This window comes from Hemitrygon akajei, chromosome 4 (genome assembly GCF_048418815.1).
Source record: "Hemitrygon akajei chromosome 4, sHemAka1.3, whole genome shotgun sequence".
Lineage (NCBI taxonomy): Eukaryota > Metazoa > Chordata > Chondrichthyes > Myliobatiformes > Dasyatidae > Hemitrygon > Hemitrygon akajei.
In genome coordinates this window covers 94,151,637-94,178,724 of record NC_133127.1, presented here as the reverse complement: position 1 = coordinate 94,178,724, position 27,088 = coordinate 94,151,637, and the positions used below count along the sequence as shown (strand labels likewise).

Genomic DNA, 27,088 nt, shown 5'->3' with positions numbered 1-27,088 from the left:
AAGCTTTGTGCATCCACATGAAGGTGGGGTTTTGGAGGATCGATTCCGGGAAATTGATCAGTGGCTCACAGTGAGAAAAGGTGCGACCGGTGGGGAATTATTTGTGTGTCCACCCTTGCCTGGATGATAATTCCACCACTGAAGAACAGTCATATGTGCTATGGTCATAGTCAGTGACCACAACTGGATTTCGGAAGATATCCAACATTCGACGGCAACAGCTCACCTCTCACCTCCCTCTCTCTCTCCAACGTTACTCAACTACATACCACGAACTGAACTGAACTCTCTTCATCATATCATAAGACTGTACCCATTTACCCCTAGGATTGAAAGAGTCTAGTTTTGTTCCTATTTCCGTATATATATCATTGCTAACCTGTTCAAAATATTTGCATTTATATTACTGTATTGCTTAGTTACTAATAAAAACTATGAGTTTATAGTAATACCAGAGTCCGAAGTATTTTCCACTTCTGCTTGTTCTTTAATCCGGTCATGGGTTACGTAACAGAATTGGGGGCTCATCCGGGATTATGAACAAAATCGTGTGGACAGCTTGTTTGAATTGATTGGGGAAATTCCCTTATTTGATTTGGTTGTGTGGAAAAACAGCAAAAATGGATGTTGATAAATTTCTGGAGGAGCCAACCTCTGAGGCATTAGAGGATGCCAGAAAAGGGGAGCTGTTGAGTATTGCAAAGAAGTTGAAACTTACTAAGGTGAAATTGACAATGAGGATGTCACAGATGTAGAGGGTCATAGCCGATTATTTTGTATCTGAGGGGGTGTTTCAAGTAGAGGAGTTGGAGTTGTTTCCTGAAAGTAAACCTATCGGGGTTGAGACCCAGTTTCAGATGTAAAGATTAAGGCTTGAGGCTGAGGAGAAGCAAAGGGAGTTTGAGTTACGAGTAAACCAGCTGGAGGCTGAAGAAGCAAAGAAACAGAGAGAAGAAGCAGAAAGACAGAGATAGTTTGAGAGGGAGATGTGGCAGCTGGGAGGTCCAGTGTGGGACCCTGGTGATTTTTATAGCTTGAAAGAGCTAGTTGTAATTGAAGAATTTAAGAAATGTGTTCCCGATGATGTAAGGGCATTCCCAGATGAAACAGATGCCACTACCTTGCGGGAGTCTGCTGGGTTAGCAGACAAAGTTGTTTTAACCCACAAGGTTGAGTTTACTCCAGATAGGAGTTGCCCACAGAGTAGCTGGGAGGATCAGGGGAACCTGGAATTTGAAACTGGGACTGGTATTGAAAGCCTAGAAGAGGCAGCTGTCCTGTTTGCCTGTGTTCAGGTTGTTGAAGCTCCTGTGAATTTCCAGGGTGTTGAATCTTGTGTTAAAACTCAGTTAAGGTCTGAGGTGTCTCACTTGGTCAAAAAGGAATGCAGTTTTTTTTTATGTCAGATGGACTTGGTTCAATGAATAAAGGGTTAATCTTGGTGCCAGTGGAAATTGAGGATTCTCAGTCATTTGTGTTAGACAGTGTTCTAAAAGTTGGTGATGAGTTGAAAGCTGGTGATGTGAATTTTAAGGACAATAGTGAGAAAGGGGCTGTTTCTGGATTTTTAAATAAAGAACTTGTTAAGTTTGGGCTGGTTTCACGACCTTTGACCCTGCTTGCAGGACAATGGACTATTGAAGAATGTGTCAACTTGTTAAGTTCTGTTTTAGAAGTTGGAAGTAAACCACTCCAAGGTTATGAAGCTGTTGTTCATGATTACAATGTAGGGGAAAAAGATTGTTGTGGTTCTGAGAAGCCACCTGTCTGCATTACTAGGGAGAAGAATCGAAGTAAGGGTCAGAAAAACAGAATTGATGGATTGGGAACTTTCAAAATGTAAACATGGTCTTCACAAGCTTAATGATGGTATTGAGTTTGGTAAATATTAAATTGGCACCTAACCAGGGTGAAATTAAGTCAGCAGAACAGCTAACAAGCAAGCTTGTGGCTGCCGACCCACGGACAGATATTGACGCAGTTAGCAAAGACAGTGGTTTAATTTATGGAAGTTTGGCAGAGACTTTTCTACCTTTCATGCTACATCAGGATTTGGGAAGTAAAGCTGAGGAGAGGAAGAAGGATGAGAAAAGGTTGTCCTTGGTTAGGGATGGATTAATAGCAGAACAAAGTCAAGATTCTGATATTGCTGCATTAAAGGAGACAGCTCTCACAGAAGAGGAGGTTCAAAGAGAGTCAGTAGGGTATTAAGGACGGGGTGTTACTGAGGAAGTGGAGATCACCTACTGTGCCTACAAGTGAGGATTGGGCAACTGAACATCAAGTGGTGGTCCCGAAAGTTTACAGGGCTGAGATTTTAAATGTGGCTCATAGTATGTCTTTAGGTGGACACTTTGACGTGGGAAAGACAGTAAATGGAATTGTGAAGGAATTCTACTGGCCTAATTTAAGGGAGGATGTTGTGAACTTGTGCAGGACTTGCCATGCCTGTCAGGGTGCAGGAAAACCTAACAGGTGATACTAGCAGTACCACTTAGGCTGATACCTATTTTTGGTGAACCATTTTCCAGGGTCATAGTGGATTGTGTGGGCCCATTGCCAAAGACTGCAGTTGGCTCTGAGTATCTGTTAACCATCATGTGTGCTGCGTCTAGGTTCCATGGAATGGTGCCCCTCTGGAACATCAAGGCCAAGACTGTGGTAAAAGCACTTATCAAATTTTCCACACTGGTAGGTCTATCCAACAAAATCTAATCTGACCAGGGTAATAACTCTACTTTGAAAACATTCCAGGGGATAGTTAAAGAGTTGAGAGCTAAGCATATTGTGTCACCTTTGACCTTACTCAGAGAGCAATGGTCAGATCAGAATGTGAATATGATCAAGTGTTATCATGACCCCAGTCCCGCACCAGTGAGTACTGTTATGACAACGGAGGAGATTGTAATGTCTGGAATTGAAATACCAGATCATTTTAATGAACTCCCTGCAGTTTTCACAAGACGCCGAAAGTCTGATGTTTTGAAAAATATTGATGGGAAGATACAACATTTACAGTCAAAGCAGCAAAAACAACTGAAGAGCTTAATTAACAAGTATAAAGGTTTATTCCCTGACATTCTAAGGTCATGGACAGCTGCGCTGCATGATGTAATTGTAGATAAAGCTGATCCCATTAAACAGAATGAGCTTGGAGAAAAGCAAGTTGGTTGGAAAAGAAATTGAGTACATTCTAACAACTGGCATAATTAGGCCAACCACTTCAGACTGGGCGTCACTGTGCGTGATTGTCCCTATGTCGGATGGGAGCATGAGATTCTGTACAGGAAAGTCAATGGCATCACAAAGACAGATGCTTATCCTATCCCGAGAGTAGATGATTGCATTGATAAAGTGGGGACGGCTAAGTACCTTACAAAAATTGACTTGCTGAAAGGATATTGGAGTGTTCCTTTGACTGAAAGGGCGCGAGAAATCTCAGCATTTGTCACACACTCAGGGTTGTATGAATATAATGTTTTACCTTTCGGAATGATAAATGCTCCCGGGACATTTCAAAGGATGATTGACTTGGTAATTAGAGGTTTAGAAAACACAGGGGCTTATATCGATGATTTAGTGGTCTGGAGTGACGTGGGAAGAGCACATTGTGGCTGTGGAAAAACTGTTCAAACGGCTGTCTGAGGCCAATCTAACAGTGAACCTCACTAAAAGTGAGTTCAGCCACGCTACTGTCACGTATCTGGGGTACGTAGTAGGTCAAGGGCAGCTGGCTCCTGTACAAGCCAAAGTACAGGCTATTGCTGAGGTTCCCATTCCGACTGACAAGAAAGCTTTGAGAAGGTTTTTAGGAATGGTGGGGTGCTACCAAAAGTTCTGTAAAAACTTTGCAGATATCACTCTCCCCCTTACAAAGGCTCCTGGGGAAGAATGAGAGATTTGTATGGACTGACCTTTGCCAGGAGGCGTTTAAACGACTAAAAACTATGCTGTGTCATCATCCCGTACTCAGGGTACCTGACTTTTCAAAACCATTCTCCATAGCAACAGACGCTAGTGACAAGGCTGCTGGAGCAGTATTATTACGGTTGACATTGAGCACCCAGTGGCTTACTTCTCCAAGAAATTTAATGTGCACCAGAAAAACTATTCCACTGTGGAAAAAGAGTTACTATCACTTATTCTGGCTTTGCAACATTTCAAAGTTTATATTTGTCCTGCCCAGAAGCCACTCATAGTTTACACAGATCATAATCCATTAGTAATTCTGGCTAATATGAAAAATAAGAACAGAAGGTTGTTGAATTGGAGTCTGATATTGCAAGAATATGACCCAGAGATTAGTCATGTCAAAGGAACTGACATTATAGCTGATTGTTTATCTAGATGTTAAGTTTGAAATTGTACCGTTTTACTCTGTTATCTGATGATTCCTTATATATTGTTTTAAACTCTGTAATACACATTTAACCTGAAATGTTTCCTTCATAAAAATTTCTTAAAAGGAGGGGGGTGTTAGGGGGTCACCCTAGTTTTGGAAAGGGGTCCAGAAGAGACCCTAAGAACTGTGCTGCTATTGAGAGAGAGAGGGAGGCGTCCAGCGCAATGAGAGAGAGAGAGAGAGAGACAGAAACTACTTGAAAGAATGATGTTATGTTTCCTCTGCTGATTGTTTACCTTTCTCTGCGGTCACTTGCCTGCTTGCAGAGAGTCTGCAAAAAGCGGTGGGTGCAGCAGGTTGATGGACAGCTGGTGTCTAACATGTGGAGATAAAAAGCAGATCCGCTGGGCCACAGACAGACACACCATGAGACACACACAGTGTCGGACACTGAACAAACTTTGTGCACTCACAGTGTGAAAAGGTGCGCCTGGCGGGGAATTATTTGTGTGTCCACCCTCGCCTGGGTGATAATTCCACCACTGAAGAATGGTCGTACATGCTATGGTCATAGTCGGTGACCACTACAGGATTTCGGAAGACACGGGAAGATCGACGGCAACAGCTCACCTCTCACCTCTCTCTCTCTCTCTCCCCAACATTATTCAACTACATACCACGAACTGAACTGAACTCTCTTCATCATATCGTAAGACTGTACCCGTTTACCCCTAGGTTTGAAAGAACCTAGTTTTGTTCCTATTTCTACACACACACACATATATATCATTGCTAACCTGTTTGATATATTTGCATTTATATTACTGTATTGCTTAGTTACTAATAAACACCATTAGTTTAGAGCGATACCAGACTCCAAAGTGTTTTCCATTTCTGCTGGTTCTTTAACCAGGTCATGGGGTACGTGACGGCACCAAGAGCATGTGGCACATCTGTGCTGGCTCTGCCAACACCTGAGCGACCACAGACTGGCAATCAATCAATCCGGCGAAGTGCCAGTTCGGGCTGACGGAGATCGACTTCTTGGGCCACAGAGTCAACCGACATGGCGCAGTTCCCCTACCAGACAAGGTCCAGGCCATCCGCCAGTTCCCCAAGCCCAGCACGGTCAAGGGCCTGCAGGAGTTCGTAGGGATGGTCAACTTTTATCATCGGTTCGTGCCGGCGGCAACACACATCATGAGACCCTTGTTCAACCTGATGGTCGGCAAGGCCAAAGAAATGATATGGGACGTGGAGTCCACGGAGGCGTTCGCGCAGGCCAAGGGGGCGCTGGCAAAGGCGGCCCTCCTAGTGCACCCGAGAGTCGATGTACCCACGGCACTCACAGTCGATGCTTCCGACACGGCAGTCGGCGGAGTCCTGCAGCAGCTCGTCGAGGGCCAGTGGCGACCACTCGCTTTCTTCAGCCACCAGAGGTGAAGTACAGCGCCTTCGACAGAGAGTTGCTAGCGCCCTACCTGGCTGTCCGGCATTTCCGGTACTTCCTCGGGGGAAGGGAGTTCACTGTGTATATGGACCACGAGCCCCTCACCCTTGCACTGGCCAAGGTATCGGACCCATGGTCGGCTCGGCAGCAGAGGCACCTGTCCTTTATTCCAGAATTCACCACGGGCGTCCGCCACATCACAGGGAAGAACAACGTCGTTGCCGACACACTGTCTCACCCCTGCCTCCACTCAGTAGGCATATCGTCCTCAGGAATAGACTACGCAGCACTGGCGGAAGCACAACGGTCAGACCCCGATATCCCAGCCTACCGCACCGCCGTTTCGGGGCTCCAGTTGGAGGAAGTCTCCATTGACCCGGCAGTGGATCAACTCCTGTGCGACGTGTCTACCGGCAAACCCTGACCCGTGGTATCAGCAGCATGGAGGCACCAGGTGTTCGACACGCTGCACAACCTGGCCCGCCCGTCCATCCGGGCGTCCATAAAGCTGGTAAAGGACAGATTCGTCTGGCACAGTTTGCTCAAACAGGTCGGACACTGGGCCAGGACCAGCGTACACTGCCAGACCGCCAAAGTCCAGCGACACGTGAAGGCTCCCCTCCAGCAGTTCCAGCCGACGCAAAGGAGGTTCCAACACATCCACGTGGACATCGTCGGCCCCCTGCTAGTCTCCCGGGGCACCAGGTATATCTTTACCATGGTAGACAGGTTCACCAGATGGCCAGAAGCCGTACCGCTCACAGACACGTCCACTGAGTCCTGCACCAGGACGCTCATTGCAAACTGGATCGCCAGGTTCGGCCTCCCAACGGACATCACCTCCGACAGAGGGGCACAGTTCATGTCTGGTTTGTGGACAGCACTGGCGCAGCTCCTGGGCACCCAGCTGCATCACACCACAGTGTACCATCCCCAGTCCAATGGTTTGGTAGAGCGATTCCACCGGCATCTCAAGTCGGCCTGATGGCATGACTCAGGGGCCCCAACTGGACAGATGAGCTTCCCTGAGTCCTACTGGGCATCCGCTCAGCCCCCAAAGAGGACCTGGGCACCTCCTCAGTGGAATTGGTCTACGGCGCCCCCCTGATGGTCCCAGGCGAGTGCGTATCAGAGGCCCGAGGTTCGGAAGAAACTCTAGCAGCAGTGCAAATGGGCTGCAGGACAAGGTAGGGACCCTGGTACCAGTCCCGACCTCCAGGCATGGTCCCATGCTATCCTTCACCTCTAAAGACCTCCGAGACTGTGAGTATGTTTTTATTCACAGGGGCATGCACAGGTCACCTCTACAGCGGCCGTACGAGGGTCCCTTCAAGGTGATCCGGCACAAAGGAACCACGTGTGTCGTGGAGGTGGGTGGCTGGGAAGAGACTTTTACAGTGGACCGCCTCAAACTGGCGCACTTGGACATTGAGCAATCAGTGAGGGTACCCGCATCACAGCGGTGAGGCCGGCCACCCAGGCTACCACACAGACTGGGGGCTCCACTCCCCCGATGGACGTTTCTGGAGGGGGGTGGTGTGGCAGCCCACACATGTAGGACTTGAACCGCCATCAGGAGCTGTGGGCAGACATGCGGTAGCACATTTGGAACTACCCACTCGGGGCTGACCTTCCGGGTCGCAGGGGCCCATGCGAGGGGAGATTTAAGCGTGTGATTTTGAATCAGTAAAGGCATTCTGAGTTCAGCCCTCTCTGCCTCCGTGTGTTTCTTTAGTAGCGCATTGCGCGTGACTACAACACTAAGAAATTTAAGGTTGTTGACCCTCTCCATTTCTGATCCCCTGATGAGGACTGGCACATGGACCGAATTGACTTGTGTCTGCAAATCAGGAAATCGAAAATTGCACAAGCCAGTATTAAGGCCAGGACCTTGAAGCTTATTGATTAGTTTTGAGGACATGATAGTATTGAAACCTGAGCTGTAGCCGATATCGAGCATATTGTTCTACGCATCTATGCTGTCCAGATGTTCCAGGGTTGAGTGACAAGCCAATGAAATGGCATCTGCTGTGGACCTGGTCACTTTTCAGGCAGGAGTTGATATGTTTCATCACCAATCTCTCAAAGCATTTCATCACAGTGGGTGTAAGAGCTACTGGGCGATAGTCATTGAGGCATATACCATGTTCCTCTAGAGCACTGGTATAACTGAAGCCTGCTTGAAGCAGGTGGGCACCTCATATTGCCAAAGTGAAAGGCTACAGATATCAGTGAACACTCCAGCCAGCTGATCAGCACAGGTCTTTAGTACTCAGCCAGGTACCCCACCTGAGCTGGATGCTTTTCATGGATTCACCCTCCTGAACAATGCTTCTTCATCAACCTCAGAGTCTGAAATAACAGACTCATCAGGGACTGTGGGAATTTGAGAAAATTCCTCCATGTTTTGATAGTCAAAGTGAGCATAGAGGGCATTCTGTTCATTTGGAAGTGAAGCCTTGTTATCACCTATATCACATGTGAGATGGCTTTCTGGAAATTGTACCTTGACTTCTTGTATTGCAATTTAGCTAGATCTGGATACCACTGATCTGGCTCTCAGCAGATTGTGGATCTCATGGTTCCACCAGAGCTTCTGTTTGGTGAAAACGGAATGATTTTGTGCAGAAACACTCATCTATAGCTGTTTATAAAAATCACTGTGTAGTGTCATATTTCAAATGTCATCAGAAACGGGGATGGTGCCGGAGGATTGGCATATTGCTCATGTGATTCCATTGTTTAAAAAGGGTTCTAAGAGTAAACCTAGCAATTATAGGCCTGTCAGTTTGATGTCAGTGGTGGGTAAATTAATAGAAATTATTCTTAGAGATGGTATATATAATTTTCTGGATAGACAGGGTCTGATTAGGAACAGTCAATATGGATTTGTGTGTGGAAGGTCATGTTTGACAAATCTTATTGAATTTTTTGAAAGTTGAAATTGAGAAAAGTTGATGAGGGTAAAGCAGTGGATGTTGTTTATATGGACTTCAGTAAGGCCTTTGACAAAGTTCCACATGGAAGGTTAGTTAGGAAGGTTCAATTGTTAGGTATTAATATTGAAGTAGTAAAATAGATTCAACAGTGGCTGGATGGGAGATGCCAGAGAGTAGTGGTGGATAACTGTTTGTCAGGTTAGAGGCCGGTGACTAGTGGTGTGCCTCAGGGATCTGTACTGGGTCCAATGTTGTTTGTCATATACATTAATGATCTGGATGATGGGGTGGTAAATTGGATTAGTAAGTATGCAGATGATACTAAGGTAGGTGGCATTGTGGATAATGAAGTCGATTTTCAAAGTTTGCAGAGAGATTTAGGTCAGTTAGGAGAGCGGGCTGAACGATGGCAGTTGGAACTTAATGTTGATAAGTGTGAGGTGCTACATTTTGGTAGGAATAATCCAAATAGGATATACATGGTAAATGGTAGGGCATTGAAGAATGCAGTAGAACAGAGTGATCTAGGAATAATGGTGCATAGTTCCCTGAAGGTGTAATCTCATATGGATAGGGTGGTGAAGAAAGCTTTTGGTATGTTGGCCTTTATAAATCAGAGCATTGAGTATACGAGTTGGGATGTAATGTTAAAATTGTACAAGGCATTGGTAAGGCCAAATTTGGAGTATTATGTACAGTTCTGGTCACCGAATTATAGGAAAGATGTCAACAAAAGAGAGAGTACAGAGAAGATTTACTGGAATGTTACCTGGGTTTCAGCACCTAAGCTACAGGGAAAGATTGAACAAGTTAGGTCTTTATTCTTTGGAGCATAGAAGGTTGAAGGGGGACTTGATAGAGGAATTTAAAATTATGAGGGGGATAGATAAGAGTTGACATGGATAGGCTTTTTCCATTGAGAGTAGGGCAGATTCATACAAGAGCACATGAGTTGAAAGTTAGGGGGCAAAAGTTTAAGGGTAACACGAGGGGGAATTTCTTTACTCAGAGAGTGGTAGCTGTGTGGAACGAGCTTCCAGTAGAAGTAGTAGAGGCAGGGTCAGTATTGTCATTTAAAGTAAAATTGGATAGGTATATGGACAGGAAAGGAATAGATGGTTATGGGCTGAATGCAGGTCAGTGGGACTAGGTGAGAGTAAGCGTTCGGCACAGACTAGAAGGGCCAAGATGGCCTGTTTCCATGCTGTAATTGTTATATGGTTATAATCTTTCAGATCTCTAGTGAGTCCTTGAATTTGGCCCAGTCAACTGACTTAAAGGAATCCCATAGCCACTCATTTGCCTCCAACAATCACCTCTTTGTTGTCCCTAGCTCTGGAGCATTGCTCTTTAACATTTGCCTGTATGCAGGTAATCATGGAATGGTAGGCTTTCCTAATGGTGGTATAACAGTGTTCAAGTCTGCTGGGACCCTTGATGCTGCAGGTTAAATGCTGATGATAAATGGGAATTTCTTCAAACAAGCCTGATTGAATTCCCTGACTATGATTTGAAATGCGTCAGGGTAGGCTGTTTCTTATCTGGTGATAAGAAACTTCAACCTTTCGAGTCCTGATTAATTGGACTTTGGCCATTTATAAACTGCGGTCAGGATTACACCGGGGAATCCTCTTGGTAAGTAGAATGGTTGGCAAATAATCATTAGATGTTCAAGGTTTGGGAAAGAAGGGTGCGACAAAAATGCCACATCTGAGCACCACAGGAATTTCATTATGAAATGCAGATCCCACCTTTTACCTTCAGCAAGTCATCAGACCAGTCCATTCTGTGTATCGTGAAGCCCTTGCATCATATCAACATATCCAACTTGTCCAGTGTGAGCCATGTCTCCATGAAACACAGTTCACAGCAATTGCTCATTTCCCTCCAATACAGAAATCTTGCCCTTTGGTCCTCAATCTTGTTCTCCAGCTAGCAAGATGATGGATAGAGGAACTTACATTCCTTGGTGTGTCATTCTAGCTTGGAGTCCTCCCCTCTTCCCTCTCTTCCAACCATTGTGATATATCTTTGTTTTCTTAAAGGTGCTGCATGTACCTGAATGTTTGAGTTAATTCCACTGTGCCTTTCAGAAGATTATGAAATCGCTAGTTCATTAAGATGGATTAAGGTGAGTTGCTTAAAGGGAAATTACGGGCTGCAGATTGCAGTCAGAGAAGTTCAGCAGGGTATATTTAGAAGTTTTGTAAGCAGCCAACAACATGTCGCTATGGTTCACCAGCACTGTCTTGGCTGAAAAGTAAACTTGCCAAATACTGAAGTCTGTGTAGACTATCTCAAGCACACTGTCTTTATCTGTAACACATATAAAATGCTGCAGAAACTCAGCAGGCCAGGAAGCATCTATGGAAAAGAGTACATTTGATGTTTCAGGCTGAGACCCTTTAGATGCTGCCTGACCTGCTGAGTTCCTCAAGCATTTTGTGTGTGTTGCTTGGATTTCCAGCATCTGCAGATTTTCTCTTGTCTTCATCTGTAAACTTGGTTACATCTTGTGTAGTGTTAAATCTATCAGTCAGGTTTGTTTCCATTACAAAAATGACACTCCCCTCCATGGACTCTGTCAACATCTCTAACTCCCTTGGGAATCAGCTAACATAATCAAAGATCCCTCCAACCCCAGTCATTTTTATCTCTTCCACTGGTCAAAAAATACAAAAAGTTGAAAATATACACCACCAGCTTCAAGGACAGCTTCTATCTGCTGTTATAGAACACTTGTACAATAAAACTGAACTCTTGATCTTATAACTTACCTGGTTATGACTTTGTACCTTCCTGTCTACCGGCACTGTACTTTCTCTGTAACAGTAACACTATATTGTGCATTTTGTTATTGCTTTTCCCTTTTTACAACCTCAATGAACTAATGTTTTGAAATAATCTCTATAGAGTGCATTCAAAAAAAGTTTTTAATACTTGGTACATGTGACAATATGTACTGTACTACCAATGGAATAGATCGGTCAACAACTTCTGCCATTTGCACATATACAATAAGTCACAGGACTGCCAACCAGATGATCACAAATAGCAGAATGTCAATAGGTTGAAAGTTAAAGTTTCAATGTATATTTACTACCAAAGTATGTATGCCGTATATAACTTTGAGATTTGTCTTCTCCCGACAGCCACGTAACAAAGTAAACCATTGCAGACGTTACATGGTAGAGTGAGTAAAGACTTAATGCGTTGGTGGGGAATCAAACAAACAGTATGATGGATGTTATAATGTCTCCAGACAAGTCTCATGACCCAGGCATTAGTGGCTATTCCTTATCCTCAAGTAACAACCTTTTGGCCTGGCACAATAATACCAATTGGCTGATTAGTTCTAATTCCTAATCATTCCTAATTCACTGATATGTTAGGACAGAAATGTTCCTTATGTTTCCAGCAGCAATCTGGAAAATCATAGAGATTGTAGCCACTATTAACTTCAATCCTGCTCATTGTTTGTGTATGGCATGAGTTTAGCAAATGGCAAAAGTTTGAGCATTTCCTTCAAGAAATGGGTTCCTCCTCACTGCTTCACTCAGATAATTTGCATCAACCCACAGTGCTCCAAGTTAATCTTTATCTGCTCGGCTCTTTATTTGCCCATTCATCACAACCTCCTTCTCTCTGTTGCATAGCCGACCTTGCAATAATGAGGTACAAATTACAGAGAACAGAGATAAGAAGGAATTTTTTTAGCCAGGTGTTGAACTTGTGGAATTCATTGCCATGGGTGGCTGTGCAGGCTAGGTCATTGGGTATGTTCAAAGAGGAGGTTGATAGGGTCTTGATTAGTAAGGGTATCAAACATTACAGGGGGAAATCAAGAGAAGGGGGTTCAGAGGGATAATAATCGAGAGAAAATTCAAAAATCTGACGTGCAGAGTGACGTGAGAGTCCTCGTGCAGGATTCCGTAAAGACTAATTTGCAGTCGGTGATGAGGAAGCTAAATGCAATATTCACAATCATTTCAAGAGGACTAAGACATAAAGCAAAGATCTAATGTTGAGGCTTTATAAGGCACTGGTGAGGCCTCACTTGGAATATTGAGAGCAGTTTTGTGACCCTTAAGAAAGGATGTACTGACACTGGAGAGGATTCAAAGAAGGTACACAAAAATGATTCCCGGATTGATGAGGAATGTTTGATCCTCTGGGCCTGTACTCACTGGAATTCGGAAGAATGAGGGGGGATCTCGTTGAAACATATCAAATATTGAAAGGCCTCAATAGAGTGCAAGCGGAGAAGATGTTTTCTATGGTGGGAAAATCTAAGACCAGAAGCCACAGCCTCAGAATAGAAGGGTGTCCTTTAGGACAGCGATGAAGTGGAATTTCTTCTGCCAGAAAGTGATGAATCTATGGAATTTGTTACCATGGGTAGCTATGGAGGCCAAGACATTGGGTATGTAGGGTTGATAGATTTTTGATTTGTCAGGGCAAGAAGGGATATATAGAGAGAAGGCAGGGGATTGGAGCTAAGAGGGCAATAGATCAGCCATGATGAAATGGCGGAGCAGATTCAATGGGCCAAATGGCCTAATTCTCCTCCTATATCCTATGTTCTTATATCAATTTCCTTTTGATAGCATGTGCTTCAACATTGTCCCTTCAAATTAGGAATCAATCTTGTTGACCCTTTCTGCACTATGCCCAGGCAAATACATGCTTCAATGAAAAATGTTGCCTGCATTTCCTAGTTTTAACATAGAACATAGAATAGTACAGCACAGTACAGGCCCTTTGGCCCACAATGTTATGCTGACCCTTAAACCCTGCCTCCCATATAACCCCCACCTTAAATTCCTCCATATCCACCATTTTCTGTTTCTTATCTTATTCCTTATGCATGTTTTGTCTGTTAGACAATTCCCAGCATCTTACCATGAACAACCAATTACACAGGGCCAGTAGATGATGCACTGATAACTATCCTTATTAAGCCATTTCAATGCATCTCATCACTGACACTTGCTCTAGCCCTAATCCAGTCCCACCCTCCCCCGTTACTTCTATGCTGCTTCTATTTGCTTCTATTACTTTCTAATGCTGATGCAGGGCTGCCGACCTGTTCTTTTACCTTCTTTCTATAGATGCTGCCTAATCACCTGAAAATTCCAGTCTTTTTTGCATATAATCCTATTCTTCATTTTTTGCTAATTAACTAGTGCTTTTGCCATTTTAATATATTGTCCTCCATACTCTGATTATTACCAACTTATTTATTACCCTTTTACTTGTCACATCATCAAACACTTTTGGAAATCCAAGTACACCACAACAACAGCAAGTCTGTTATTACACCATTTACAATCTTCAGTAATTTTGTCAAACTTACGTCAGACAAAATTTGTCAATCTATAATTTCGTCAAACGAAAGTATATTGAAAATACCTAATCATAAGTTGTTTTTTTAGATGTCACATAACCACTTTCTAAGTTTTAAACTGCAACAGTGGCAGATATCAAGATAAATTTGGGTAAATCCAGTCTTTATCCAGCGGCTCAGAGCATCAGTGTCAGAGTCTTCCTGAAGGTCGGAAGAGAGAGAGGGAGAGAGCATTAAGGGAGCATATTCTGGTTAGACCATTTTTTTTGGCTGCGTCGCTGCAGTAAGTGTCTGCATCAGATGCCTAAACTCAGCTGCAAATAAAAGGAAGGTATGGTCGAGCAGAGTGGCCATTGTCAAACTCTCATCATCATCATCATCATCAGCGATCGCTCGCAGTCGAGTATGATTCTTCCCCTGGTGGTTGAGCTGGTCACTTGTGGCTCTTGAGATGACTGAAGAGGCCGATCTGTGATCCACAAGTCCGCTTTCAGTGTTGGCAGGTGGAGGTCATTGAAGTGCTGGTGGATGTAGCTGGTTGGGCCTTTTGCAATCTCTCCTTATGTTGAAGCTGCTTAGTCTGAGCGATAGGGTGGAAGTATTCTTGGAGCTGTGCAGTCCCCTCATTGACAGTCCTTCTCCAGCTTTTCCTGTCCTGTGCTGATTTTTCCCATCCATTCATGTTGATGTGGCATTTCCTCAGGTGGGTCTTGATATTGTCCTTGAACCCCTTTTTCTGCCCTCCTGGAGTGCACTTTGCATCCTTGAGTTGGTTGAACAGGAGTTGTTTAGGGAGGTGGGAGTTAGGCACACGGATGATGTGGCTGACCCATCGCAATTGGTGTTGAGTCACGATTGTGGTGATGGAGTTAATGTTAGTTTCCTCCGGGATGCTGGAGTTAGTAGGCCTGTTCTTCCAGCTAACTCTCAGAATCCTTTGGAGGCTTGTTACATACACCTGTTAGGGTGCATTCTTCAGATACTTTATCAAGTTCAAGTTACCGCCTACTGGTAACCGTAGCCTTCAGCCAGGAGCAGATGTCATCAGGTGGTTCCCAACCTTCACAGAGTGTTTCGACCCTTAATCACGACACTCTCCGGATGGTGGGCCGGCAGTGGTGGCCAAATCACTGCCCCTCTGCTCCTGGCTTCCAGCTTCCCTCCTCTCGTTTACCCCAAATCCAACATGAGGCTCGTTCTGCCTCTTCCCTCATCCTACGAGCTGCTTGTGTTTTGCTCCTTTCGTCCAGGCCTAGAGCTGACAACAACCGCCATGCTGATTTGGCTGGGAAACCTCTGCAGCCGATCTTCACAGGGAACAACCATGCCTGCCATCCCTTGTCTTTGCACTCCTGCACTAAGGACTGGTACTTCAAGGCCTTTCTCTCGTGGGCCTCTGTCCAATCCTTCCTCCCAAGGCACCGTCAGCTCAACCAGAATTATTTTCCAGTCTTCAGTTGACCACAATACAACGTCCGGGCGGAGGGTTGTGTGCACCACCTCCGGGAACTTCAACCTCCTTCCCACATTTACCTTCATCTCCCAGGACCCGGCCGTTAGCAGCAGATTTAGCTTTGGTTGTTTGGTTACGATAGGCCTAGCTCCCTCTTTGATGAAGGTGATGGCCTTCCTGAAATCTGTGCCAGCTGTCCTCTTCTTGCATCTCTCTCGCTCTAGTGTGTCAGCAAGAGCCAGCAGCACCTTATCATGGCGCCACCTATACCGTCCTTGAATTAGAGCTGTTTTACACCCGGACAGTAAATGAATCAGTGTCCCCTCTTGACCACAGAGCTTACAGCTCAGGTCCTCTCTCATCCCCCATGTGTACAGATGTAATGGCGAAGGAAGGGTGTCATACACCAATCGCAAGAGGAAGGAAATACGGAAGGGCTCCAGTCTCCATAACTCTGCCCATGAGATCTTGTGCTTGGGCAGATCCCATTTTGTCCAGGCACCCTGGGACACTTGTTCCACTGTCTTTGACATCCGCTTCTCTTCCTCACGGATCCGTTCTTCTGCCTGTACCATGTCTCGCCTGATCCTTATGCTTGCGTTTCCCCACTGCCAGAAGCGAACTGAGCCGAGGCCTTGCTGCCCGACGCAGGGCTTGCCGATGCTATCTCGCAGCTTCAGAGAACACACTGCCTGCTCTACTGCTGCGTTGGCTGCCCACTTGCGCCCAGATCTAGTTGTAATGCCTGTTTGCTTTACCAGGTCATCATTGGAATCTCTCAAGCTTAATAAGGCTCTGCATTTAGCCACCTTGAATTCCTCCACAACAGAAGACAGGGGAAGCTGCAACTGCCCGGATCGAATATAGAGACCCACTGAAGAGAAGTTTGGGGGAACTCCTAACCATCTCCGCAGGTGCTTGTTGATTTTCCTCTCGATGCCCTCTATGGCAGTCATGGGGAACTCGTAAAGTGTGAAGAGCCAGGGAAGCCTGGGCAGAAGGCCGTATTGGTACAGCCAGGTCTTGAATTTACCTGGAAGTCCGGATTTGTCGATCTTCTTCAGCCATTTGTCTGTCTGCTTCACAGCATTGGTGACATTGGCCCCATCTGTCAGTGACGCATTGAACCACTTCCCCAAGCATTTTATACGGTTATCTTCGAGGGAAGGGATGACCTCACCCTGAATTTGGAGGCTAAACTTTCTAGTTACTTTGCCCTTTCTGATTGTCATACACCTGGATTTCTTGGCCTTGAAGGACATGCTCGCCCAAGTGGCTACATTATCCAAGGTTTCCAATACCCATCTGGCTTGGACATGTGACATAGTTGTTATAGGGATGTCGTCCATGAACCCTCGTAGAGCCGGCTGGGCAATGCCTGTCTCCAATGTCGGGCCGCAGGTTACGTCTTCTGCTGCTGATATTAGGAGGTTCATTCCCATAATAAATAGGGTGGGGGAGATGGTGCACCCTGTTGGAATCCCCTTCTGGAGGTCCTGCCAGCTAGTTGTGAAATGGGCTGATGTAAATCTGAGTTTGAATCCTCCTAGGCAGCTGGTGATCATGTCTCGAATAGCCACTGGGATATAGTAGTGGTCAAGTTGTTCTAGGATGAGGTCATGTGGAATAGACCAGTAGGCGATCGCAAGGTCTAACCAGACAACTGTTAGGTCGCCTTTTTTCTGCCTGGCCTCACGGATCAAATGGCTAATCATTGAGGTGTGTTCCAGACACCCCGAAAAGCCTGGAATGCCGCCCTTCTGGACGGATGTGTTGATATGGTGGTTCTGCATCACGTAAGAATTCAGCCTTCTTGCAAGCACAGAAAAGAAAATCTTACATTCTGCATCCAGGAGAGAAATTGTCCTAAACTGGGCAATTGTGGAAGAATCCTCCTCCTTTGGAACAAAGCATCCCTCTGCCAATCTCCAACTTGATGGAATAGTACCTTTGGCCCAGATCTTTCTCATGACCTTCCACAGCCTCCGAAGAAGTTTTGGGCATTTCTTACACACCTTATAAGGTATGCCGCTTGGGCCTGGGGCAGCTGATGCTTTAGCTTTCCGGATGATGTCCTGGATTTCCTGCCATGTAGGCTCCTTCACATTCAGCTGAATTGATAGTTTTTTCGGTCTACACACAGCCCGATTGGTTCCTCGTCCCTGACTCCTCCATGGGTCGTCGTGTGTGCCTCCCGCAGGAACTCCTCTACCTCTGGCTTCGAGTTGGATTGTATACCAGGTTTTTGTTGGCAGACAACAGCCCTGGTGAAGCTGAACGGATCTCTCACAAACTGTGCTCACTTTTTCTCTTTCTTCCGTCTTTGCTGTCGAAGATGTTCCGCCCTCCGGAGTTTACACAGCTGTTCCTGCAGCATGCTGGTTAAGTTCTTGATACCTTCTTTGATGGTGTTTCCAGGGATATGATGTGCTTTCTATATGTTGTTCTTGACTCCACTCCATATAGCAAGGAGGGGAGGACTATAGCTTTATAGAGCAGAAGCTTAGTGTTGGTCTTGACTTTATGATCTTTCTCAGCCCGGCAAAAGCTCCACTTGCACAGCCTAGATTGTGACTTATTTCAAGGTTAATGTTGGCTCTTGAAGAAAGAAATCTACCAAGATATAGAAAATAATCAGTGTTCTCCAAAGGGATATTGTCAACTTGGATGGATGGAGGTTTGTTCTGGAGCAGGTTGGTGCAGGACTTGAGTTTTCTGGATGTTTACATCAAGTACCAGAAGCTTGTAAGCTCTGGCAAAATCATCCACTATGCACCGCAGATCTCCTCAGAGAGAGCTACAATGGCGTTGTCCTCTGCATATTGGAGCTCTATGATGGAAGTGTTTGACTCCTCGCTCTTTACCTTGAATCTGTTAAGGTTAAAGAACACCTCCCCCCCCCCCCCCACTTGTCTGATAGAGAATCTGGACTCCTTATGAGAGGTCTTGGCCTGTGAGGTAAAGAACGTTTGCAATGAAAACGGCAATCACAGTTGGGGCAATGATGCACCCCTGTTTGACCCCAGTCTCAACCTTAAAAGGTGCTGTTTCAGAGCTGCTGTTGCTGATGACTGTTGCATTTATATCATTGTGTGAGAGCTGCAGGATCTTGAGGTATTTCTCTGGACACACGATTTTGGACAGTACCTGCCAAAGGGCAGGATGATTTACAGAGTCAAATGTCTATGAAGGCCATATAAAGTGGGCTTTCTCCTTCAACTGATATGCTGTAAAAATCATGTACGATGTTCCTTTGACTGGACAAGAAGCCACACTGAAACTCAGGCAGGAGATCTTCTGCCAGAGGTGAAAGCTAATCACATAAAATTTGGGTGAGTACCTTTCCTGTTGTAGAGAGGAGGGAGATGCCTCTATAAGTTCCAGTCAGCTTTGTCACCCCTTTTGAAGAGTGTGACAATCAGGGCATCCTTGAGTTCAGCTGGAACCTTCTTGTCCCAGATCTTGACATGCAGGACACAAATACAATTTAAAAGTTCTGTGCCACCTTCCTTGAGGATTTGTTTTTGAATTCCATCAGGCCCAATGGGCTTGTTCCTCAATTTCTTGCAAGTCGTATGCACCTCTTTGATACTAGGAGGCTTACTCATGATCACCTTCATGGATTGTTGTGGGAGCTGGTTGTTGACTTCAATGTCAACAATGATGTTACAATTAAGTAGCTCCTGAAAGTGTTTCTTCCACTGAGAATTGATGACATCATTGTCCATTAGTAGCTTTCATCCATCTTTGGAATGAAGGGGGCTTAGGCCATGATGGTTTGGGCCATACACTACCTTGGTGGTAACAAAGAAACCCCTGATATCACCAGAGGCAGCAAGCTACTGTATTTCTAGTGCCTCCTCTTTTCTTTATTTCCTTTACTCCACGCTTGATTACGGCCTTTGCTGTGGAATGGGCTTCTCTTTTTGCCTTGCTGTTGATGTCCTTCTGCCAGGGTCAGAACACTTTCCTTTTGTTGTTGACTAGTTCTTCTATTTCATTGTCACTTTCATCAAACCAGTCTTTGTTTTGCCTGGTCTTGTATCCAATGAAGCTTTTAGAAGTATCAAGGATGGTGGTCTTCAGTGTGGTCCAGTGTGCTTCAATGTCCTGCAGACACTGCTTTGCGATTCTTTCAGAAAGGGTGGTCTGGAAATGTTATACCTTCAGTTTGTCTTTTATGCTTTCAAAGTTGAACACAGGACAGCTCAGCTTCCTTTACACTCTACTCCTCCACATGATTTTGATGGTCATTTCTGAGTGAATTAGCTGATGGTCTGTCCAGCCATCATCAACACTGATTATGGTTCTTGTATTCTTTATGTCTGTATGATCCTTCCTCTGAACAGCGACATAATCTATAAGGTACCAAGTCCTTGAACGGGGATGAAGTTTTCACCTTATTTCTCCTGTGGAACAGGGTGTAGGTGATGGTCAGGTCATGTTCGGCACACTTAGACATTAAGAGCACTCTGCTGGAGTTGATGTTGCCAACACCTTCCTTCCCAATTGTACTTTTCCAGGAGTTGCTGTCCCTGCCAACTCTAGCATTGAAGTCTCCAAGAAGAACAATCTTATCTTCCTTGGGAATATCTGACAGTGTGCAGTGTAGGCCAGTGTAGAGGTCTCCTTACCATCATCTGGTGAGTCTAGGTTTGGCACGTAGGCACTCACAGCAGTGGCCATTTGGTTGTTGGTGAGCTGAAGGTGCATGGTCATGAGGCATTCACTGATGCTAACTGGCATTTCGGAGAGGTGACTGACGATGCTGTTTTTTATGGTGCATCCAATGCCATGGATTCTGAATTCATCTGCTGATTTCTCCTTCCAGAAAAAGGTGTATCCACCTTCTGCTCCTTCAGTTGTCCTTCCTCAGCCAATCACATTTCAGAGGTCAATTTGGAATCTTCTCAGCTCTCTTGAGATGATGGCAGTACATCTTTCAGGACGTCCGCTGGTTTCACTCTCTGTAAGTGCCAGTACATTCCAGGCTCCATAATTCACATGCTTTTGTTTCAGACCACAGATTGCTGATCCCAGTGGACAGGGTAAGCCAGTCAGGAGTGAGGAGGCAGAATATTCTCAGGGCAACTTTCATAGCCCCTTCCCCATGTGGGGTGAGCAAAGCGAGTCCTGAAAAGGGCTGCTCAGTCATGGGGGAAGCTGCCGAAAAGTTCTATCTGCCTCAGTCCAAGAGCAAGACAACTGTATCTAACAACCACCAACTGTGTGCCAGGTTGTGGCTGGGAGCTCCCAGACTTCACTGTCCTGCTCCTGTCACACTTCCTGATCACCACAGGACTTTTTCCAGGTTGGTTGATAGGATTACCAAATCAGAAGAAAATGCCTATGTGTCGGGTCTTTCAACCTGGGGAGACTGATGCACAAGCAGCCACCACACAGTCCTTGACAGAGAAAGGGCCAAAGTCCAATGGCATGGAGACCAAGACAATTGGGGGCCCTCTTCTGCTGCAGCCTTCCTCCACCTTCACAGCCGTTGTGGTTCCTCATTGTTCCGAGATTCCAGAGACTCTGATTTGCCATCATCTTCCACCTACTCCGCCATTGAGGTCTTGATTGGACCACACTTCATCTGGATCCTTCCCTTTGACTTCACCACCATGGGTGACCCTACCAGGAGCTTAGCGTAGGGGGTCATCACTCTCAGATTCCCAGGATCACACAAGCCTCTCCACCACAACACGGCGGTGGTCTCCCGGAGCGACAGAGTGGGAAGACTTTAGCTGAACAGGCAGTGGCACAGATAAGAAGAGGTAAGCCTTTTTTCTGTACAGAGTAGTCAGGATAGAATGCCCTTCCTGTCAGATGTGGGAATTCAGGATGCCTGTTGACCAGGTCAAGGAGATGGAGCTGGAGTTGGACATACTGGAGATCATTCAGGAGGCTGAAGATATTATAGTGAGACCTTTGAAGAGGTGGTCACACCCAGAGTACAAGCTTTGGACAGTGGATGGATGACCACCAAGAGGGTTCAGTGAATTAATACGTCAGTGCGGGCTTTCCCAGTGGCTCTCCCCTTCAGCAAACTATACCTCTTTGGATACTGCTGGGGGGTGAGGGGAGAATAACTCATCAGATTGTGACTGCAGCAGCCAGGCTAGTGGCACTGTGGCTGGCTCTGAGGCTTGACATGGAAGGGTAAAGTCAGGCAGAGCGGTAGCTTTAGGGGATTTGATAGTGAGGGCTGCAACAGAGACACCAGGATGATGTGTTGGCTCCTGGTTGCTGGGGTCCAGCATGTATCAGACTGGCTTCAGGATATCCTCAAAGGGAGGGTGAACAGCCAGAGGTGTTGACACCAATGACATAGGCAGAAAAGGGGAAGAGGTCCTATGCTGTGAGTATGTTGAGTTAGGAAAGAAGCTGAAGAGAAGGACCTCCAAGGTAGTAATCTTCAGATTACTCCCAGCACTATGGGCTAGTGCAGGTAGGAATGGGGTGATAGCTTGGGGTGATGATGGCTGAGGAGATGGTGCAAGGAACAGGGTTTCTGGAGGGGATCCAATATCCTGGCCAGGAGGATTGCTATTGCTACTTCAGACCAGAGATAAATGTCAGGGAAAGTATTGAAAGGTAAATTCAAAATAACAGGTATGATGGGTTGGATAGATTGGGGTGTGTATATTTTAATGCTAGGAGTATTATGGGTGGAGGTGATGAACTTAGAGCATGGATCAGTACATGGAACTGCAATGTTTTGGCCATTATTGAAATTTGGTTGAGAGGGGCGCAAAAATAGATGATTTATGTACCAGGTTTTCAAAGGAGGGGGAACGTTAAAGAGGGAGAGGGCTGGAGTAGCACTACTAATCGGGGCAATAGGGGAGACATAATGAAGGTTCAGGTACTGAGTCCATTTGGGTAGAACTCAGGAATGGGAAGGATGGAATTGCACTGATGGGAGCATATACAGACTGCCCAGTAGCCACTGCAACATTGAAGAACAGCTATGCAATTAGATTAAGGAAATGTGTAAACACAATAGGATTGTCATCTTGGGGGATCAACTCTCCTAACATAAACTGGGACCTTCTTAGTGCAAGGGGTTTAAATAGGGCAGACTTTTATTAAGTGAATCGAGGAGGGTTTCTCAAATCAGTATGTCGACAGCCCAATGAAAAGCACTGTTCCTAGTATTGGGTAATGAGCCTGGCCTGGTGACTGACCTTTAGTGGATGAACAGTTAGGGAACAGTGACCAAAATGCCTTAACTCTCAGGACAGCTATTTTTAAGGATAGGTATGGTTCTTGTGGAAAAGTTTTAAACTGGAGTAGGGAAAATTATGAGGGCATTAGGCAGGAACTAAAAAGAGTGAATTAGGAAGATCTTTTGTCTGGCAAATCCACATCAGACATGTGGAGGGTGTTTAAAGATCAATTGCACGGGGTACAGGAAAGATGTGTTTCTGTTAGAAGGCAGGACGGGGATGGAAAGATAAGAGAACCTTGGATGTCCAGAGAGGTCATTTAGTCAAGACGAGTAAGGAAAAGTATGCAAAGCTTCAGAAGTTAGGATCAAACGGAGCACATGAGGATTATAAAGAAGCCAAAAAGAACTAAAGAAGGGAATTAGGAAAGCTTGGAGGGGCCATGCCCTTGCCAACTCCTTGGCAAGTAGGATTAAGGTGAATCCCAGGACATTCTATATTTACATTAAGAGCAAGAGGATAACAAGGGAGAAGGTAGGATCACTTAAGGATAAAGGGGGAACATTTGCTTGGATGCAGAGAATGTGAGTGAGGTACTTAGTGAGTACTTTACCAAGGAAAAGGACAGGGAGATCAGGGCTAAGTGTATAAATATATTAGGGCATTTAGAGATCAATGAGAAAGTGTTGAACCTCCTAATGAGTATTAAGGAAGATTAAGGTGGTTAATTTGCTGGTTGAGTTGGTGGCGAAGAAGGCAAATGTGATGCTAGCATTCATTTTGAGAGACTAGAATATAAGAGTAAGGATGTAATGTTGAGGCTTTATAGAGCACTGGCGAGGCCTCACGGAGTATTGCGAGCAGGTTTGGGCCCCTTATCTAAGAAAGGACGTGATTGCATTGGAGAGGGTTAAGAGGGGGTTCATAAAAGTGATTCTGGGATTGAAAGGCTTGTCATATGAAGAGCGCTTGATGACTCTGGGCCTCTGCTCACTGGAATTCTGAAGAATGAGAGTTGACTTTATTGAAACCTATCAAACATTGAAGGGCCTTAAGAGAGTGGATGGAAATAACCTGTACAGTCTTAACAAGCAACTTGATAGCAGTGTATGAAAACAGTAAGAGTGGAAACGTCAGGAAAAGGACAGTTGATTTTATCCAGTAAATGAAAATCCCATAACTTGTCATATATAACAGAATAGACTAAGCAAGTCTAATTTTTAACAATATGTTAACAGCTCATACCTTACCCTTCCAGTATGACCTTGGAATTGGTATGTGATCAACACGGCCTCCCCTTTTTCTTCTTTCTCGATAAAACTCTGTTGTTAAGTCTGGGAAGTTTCTGTTCAAGTCGATGCTTTGTATATTTGGCCGTCCAGTAATCCATCCATTATACCCAGGCCCCTGTATTATTAGAAAAAATACATAAATGTTTCCTTGGAATAGTGATAAGTGAGTTTCATCAATAGTACTTTTCACTGAAGTGTTATTTTGATTGCTCTTTTTTCCCTCAATCCTTCATAAACTTCAGGTCATACGAAATACTAATCAAAGCCAAGCTAAATCCTACTCAACTATTACACAGTTCTCCTGCTTATCTTTTCTCCAGTCCTTAATTCTCCTGATTTAAATATAAAATCCTCATTTGTGCCTTCATAAAAAAAATTCCTCTTCAACATCACCAGCAACTAGACCATTATATTTCTATAACATAAAAGAAAAACATGATTATTATTAATATTGAAAAGAAGATCATATGTTATGCATAATGGAATGCAAATCCTCTTCTAATAGTTTAATGCCTTTATCAGGGTTATTATTTTATTCTACAATGGTAAATTCCATTAGCTCTAAAGACTCCCATTTATATTTTATTTTATTCCATTAAAGTCATTACTAACATATCCCCCAATGATGCAAACTTCCAGTCCACCCTTCATCTAAAAATAATTTATTCTTCCTAAGAAGTGCTTTATTGCCCAAGTCTTGAGACAGCATCTCTACATCATGAATAATTTTTATAGCTTCAAAATTGTGTGTCATTGTTTTTATGCATTTTTGTGTTATCCATATAAAATTAAAAATAATGGTGCGAATAATGAATGGAGATAAAGAACGTTGTATTTAAACAAGGCATGTCTTTCTCTGTCACACCAAACTTCCTTTAGGTCCTTTTAGATGTCCACATGTCAGTGAAGATGTTGACTATATCAGCATTTTTAATACCATTGGCTTCATTTCAGAATGTCAGAATCAGAATCATGTGTGTCTAAAATTTTTGCACAGTATTGTACTGTACAGTACATCATGAAATTTGTTGTTTTGCAGCAGCAGTAGAATATATAAAAGGTACTATAAATTATATTACAATATAAAGTATATATATATATATGTATATGTGTGTATATAAATATATATATATAATGAAAATCACTTAAGAAGTGCAAAAACGGAGCAAAAATAAAAAGGTAGTGATCATGGATTACTTGTCCATTCAGAAACCTAATGACTGAGGGGAAGAAGCAGTTTCTAAAATATTGAGTGTGGGTCTTCAGGCTCCTGTACCTCCACCTTGTTGGTAGTAATGAGAAGAGGGCATTTTCTGGGTGGTAAGGATTCTTAATGATGGATGGTGCCTTCTTAAGGCATTGTCTCAAAAGGTTGTTTCAAAGTATTTTACTGTTAATCTATTTTATTACACATCAGAGCTACACATTTTTATAATTTATTCTTAAGTAATTATTTTAACTCAAGTAATCTGGTAATTACTCTTTTTTTATGCTCAGTCACTTCTGGATTGGTGATATATCACGCATAAAATGAGAATAATGAGGCATAAACTAAATAGTGCAGAAATTACAGAGTGTGCAATGCAATACAAGACAAACACAATGATTAACAGATTGTTCTTTGAAGTCCTGGAATAATATTTTGACATTTAATACAAAAATAGGCATTTCTGACCACTATTTTGATTTAATCACCAGTTCAGAAAAAAAGCTATTCCAGTATCAACGATTTTGTATTTAAAATTGTTTTCAAGATCAGTGCTTTCTAAGCTTTTCCCTATAGTCTTCTCTTAATCATCAATGATGGCATGACCTTGTAGAAAATGTAAGCATTGCTGGCAAGTCTAGTATTTAATTGTCTGCTTGTTGTGTGCCATGGGCAATCATGGTCTTTCCATGACCATGATTGTTCTTGGCAAATGTTTCTACAGAAGTGGTTTGTTGTTGCATCCTTCTGGCAGTGTCTTTACAAGACGGGTGACCCCAGCCATTATCAATACTCTTCAGAGGTTGTATGCCTGACACCAGGACTTATGATATGCACCAACTGCTCATACAACCATCCATCACCTGCTCCCATGGTTTTACGTGACCCTGATCACTGGGCTAGACAGGTGCTACACCTTGCCCAAGGGTGACCTGCAGGCTAGTAGAGGGAAGGAGCACCTTACACCTCCTTTGGTAGAGACATATCTCCAACCCACCACCCACAAGCATATAATACCCAACTTTAAATGCCCTTGATAGCATGGTGGTGAACAGCAGCCCTGTATACTCACCATCAGAACTGCTTTTAAGGAGCAAGTTCCAGATTTTAGCCCAGCACCAAAAAGGAATGTCAATGTGCTTCCCAACTACTTGCAGGGTGGTTGTATTCCCATGCACTTGCTGTCCATGTCCTTCAAGGTCATTGATTTGGTAGATGCTGCTAAGCAATGGCTAGTGAATTATTACTGGACAATTTCTAGATGGTGACAACTGTAGCCATAATGCATCAGTGACGGTGTGCATAAATATTCATTAAGGTGAACAGAGATGGTAAGCTTCCTGAATATTGTAAGCATGATTTTCATTAAGTGAAGAGAGTCTTGTATTTGGTAGATATCTTTGGAAATCAGGAGGGGATCCACTTATTCCAGGATTAGCGGCCTCTGTCTGACCTGTTCTTAAATTCACAGTGCATACTTGATTATCCAGTTAATTTTCTGGCCAGTGGTGACTCCAAAGATGGTAATGGTGAGGTACTAGTGGAGGGACACCAGAGGAAGGTGATGGGCATTGAAATTCAAGAGTAGATAGTTAAACACACTCTTGCTGAATATTGCAGAGTAACAAACACAAATTGCTGGAGAAACTCATCAGCTTAGGCATTATCTACAGAAAGGAATATCCAGTTGACGTTTCATGCCAAGATCTTTCATCGTCGCTCCCTCCTGGCATTTATCCTTGCCAACAGTATGGGTGCAATACCTGCCCATTCATCCCCTCTCTCACCATCATTTAGAGCCCTAAACAACCTTTCACACTTCAGTATGGCCACACTTCACCTGCGAGTCCGTTGGGGTTATCTACTGTATTTAATATGACCAGTGCGAC

At 44.3% G+C, this 27,088-nt stretch overlaps 1 protein-coding gene across 1 annotated transcript in view; it reads right to left on the bottom strand.

Moving 5' to 3' along the window:
• Positions 1 to 27,088, bottom strand: part of cpz (carboxypeptidase Z) — a 75,169-nt gene that overhangs the window by 11,403 nt on the left and 36,678 nt on the right. Inside the window, exon 7 of the mRNA XM_073043072.1 lies at positions 23,946 to 24,107. Coding sequence (XP_072899173.1) covers positions 23,946 to 24,107 — 162 coding nt within the window. The remainder of the gene's footprint in view (positions 1 to 23,945; positions 24,108 to 27,088) is intronic.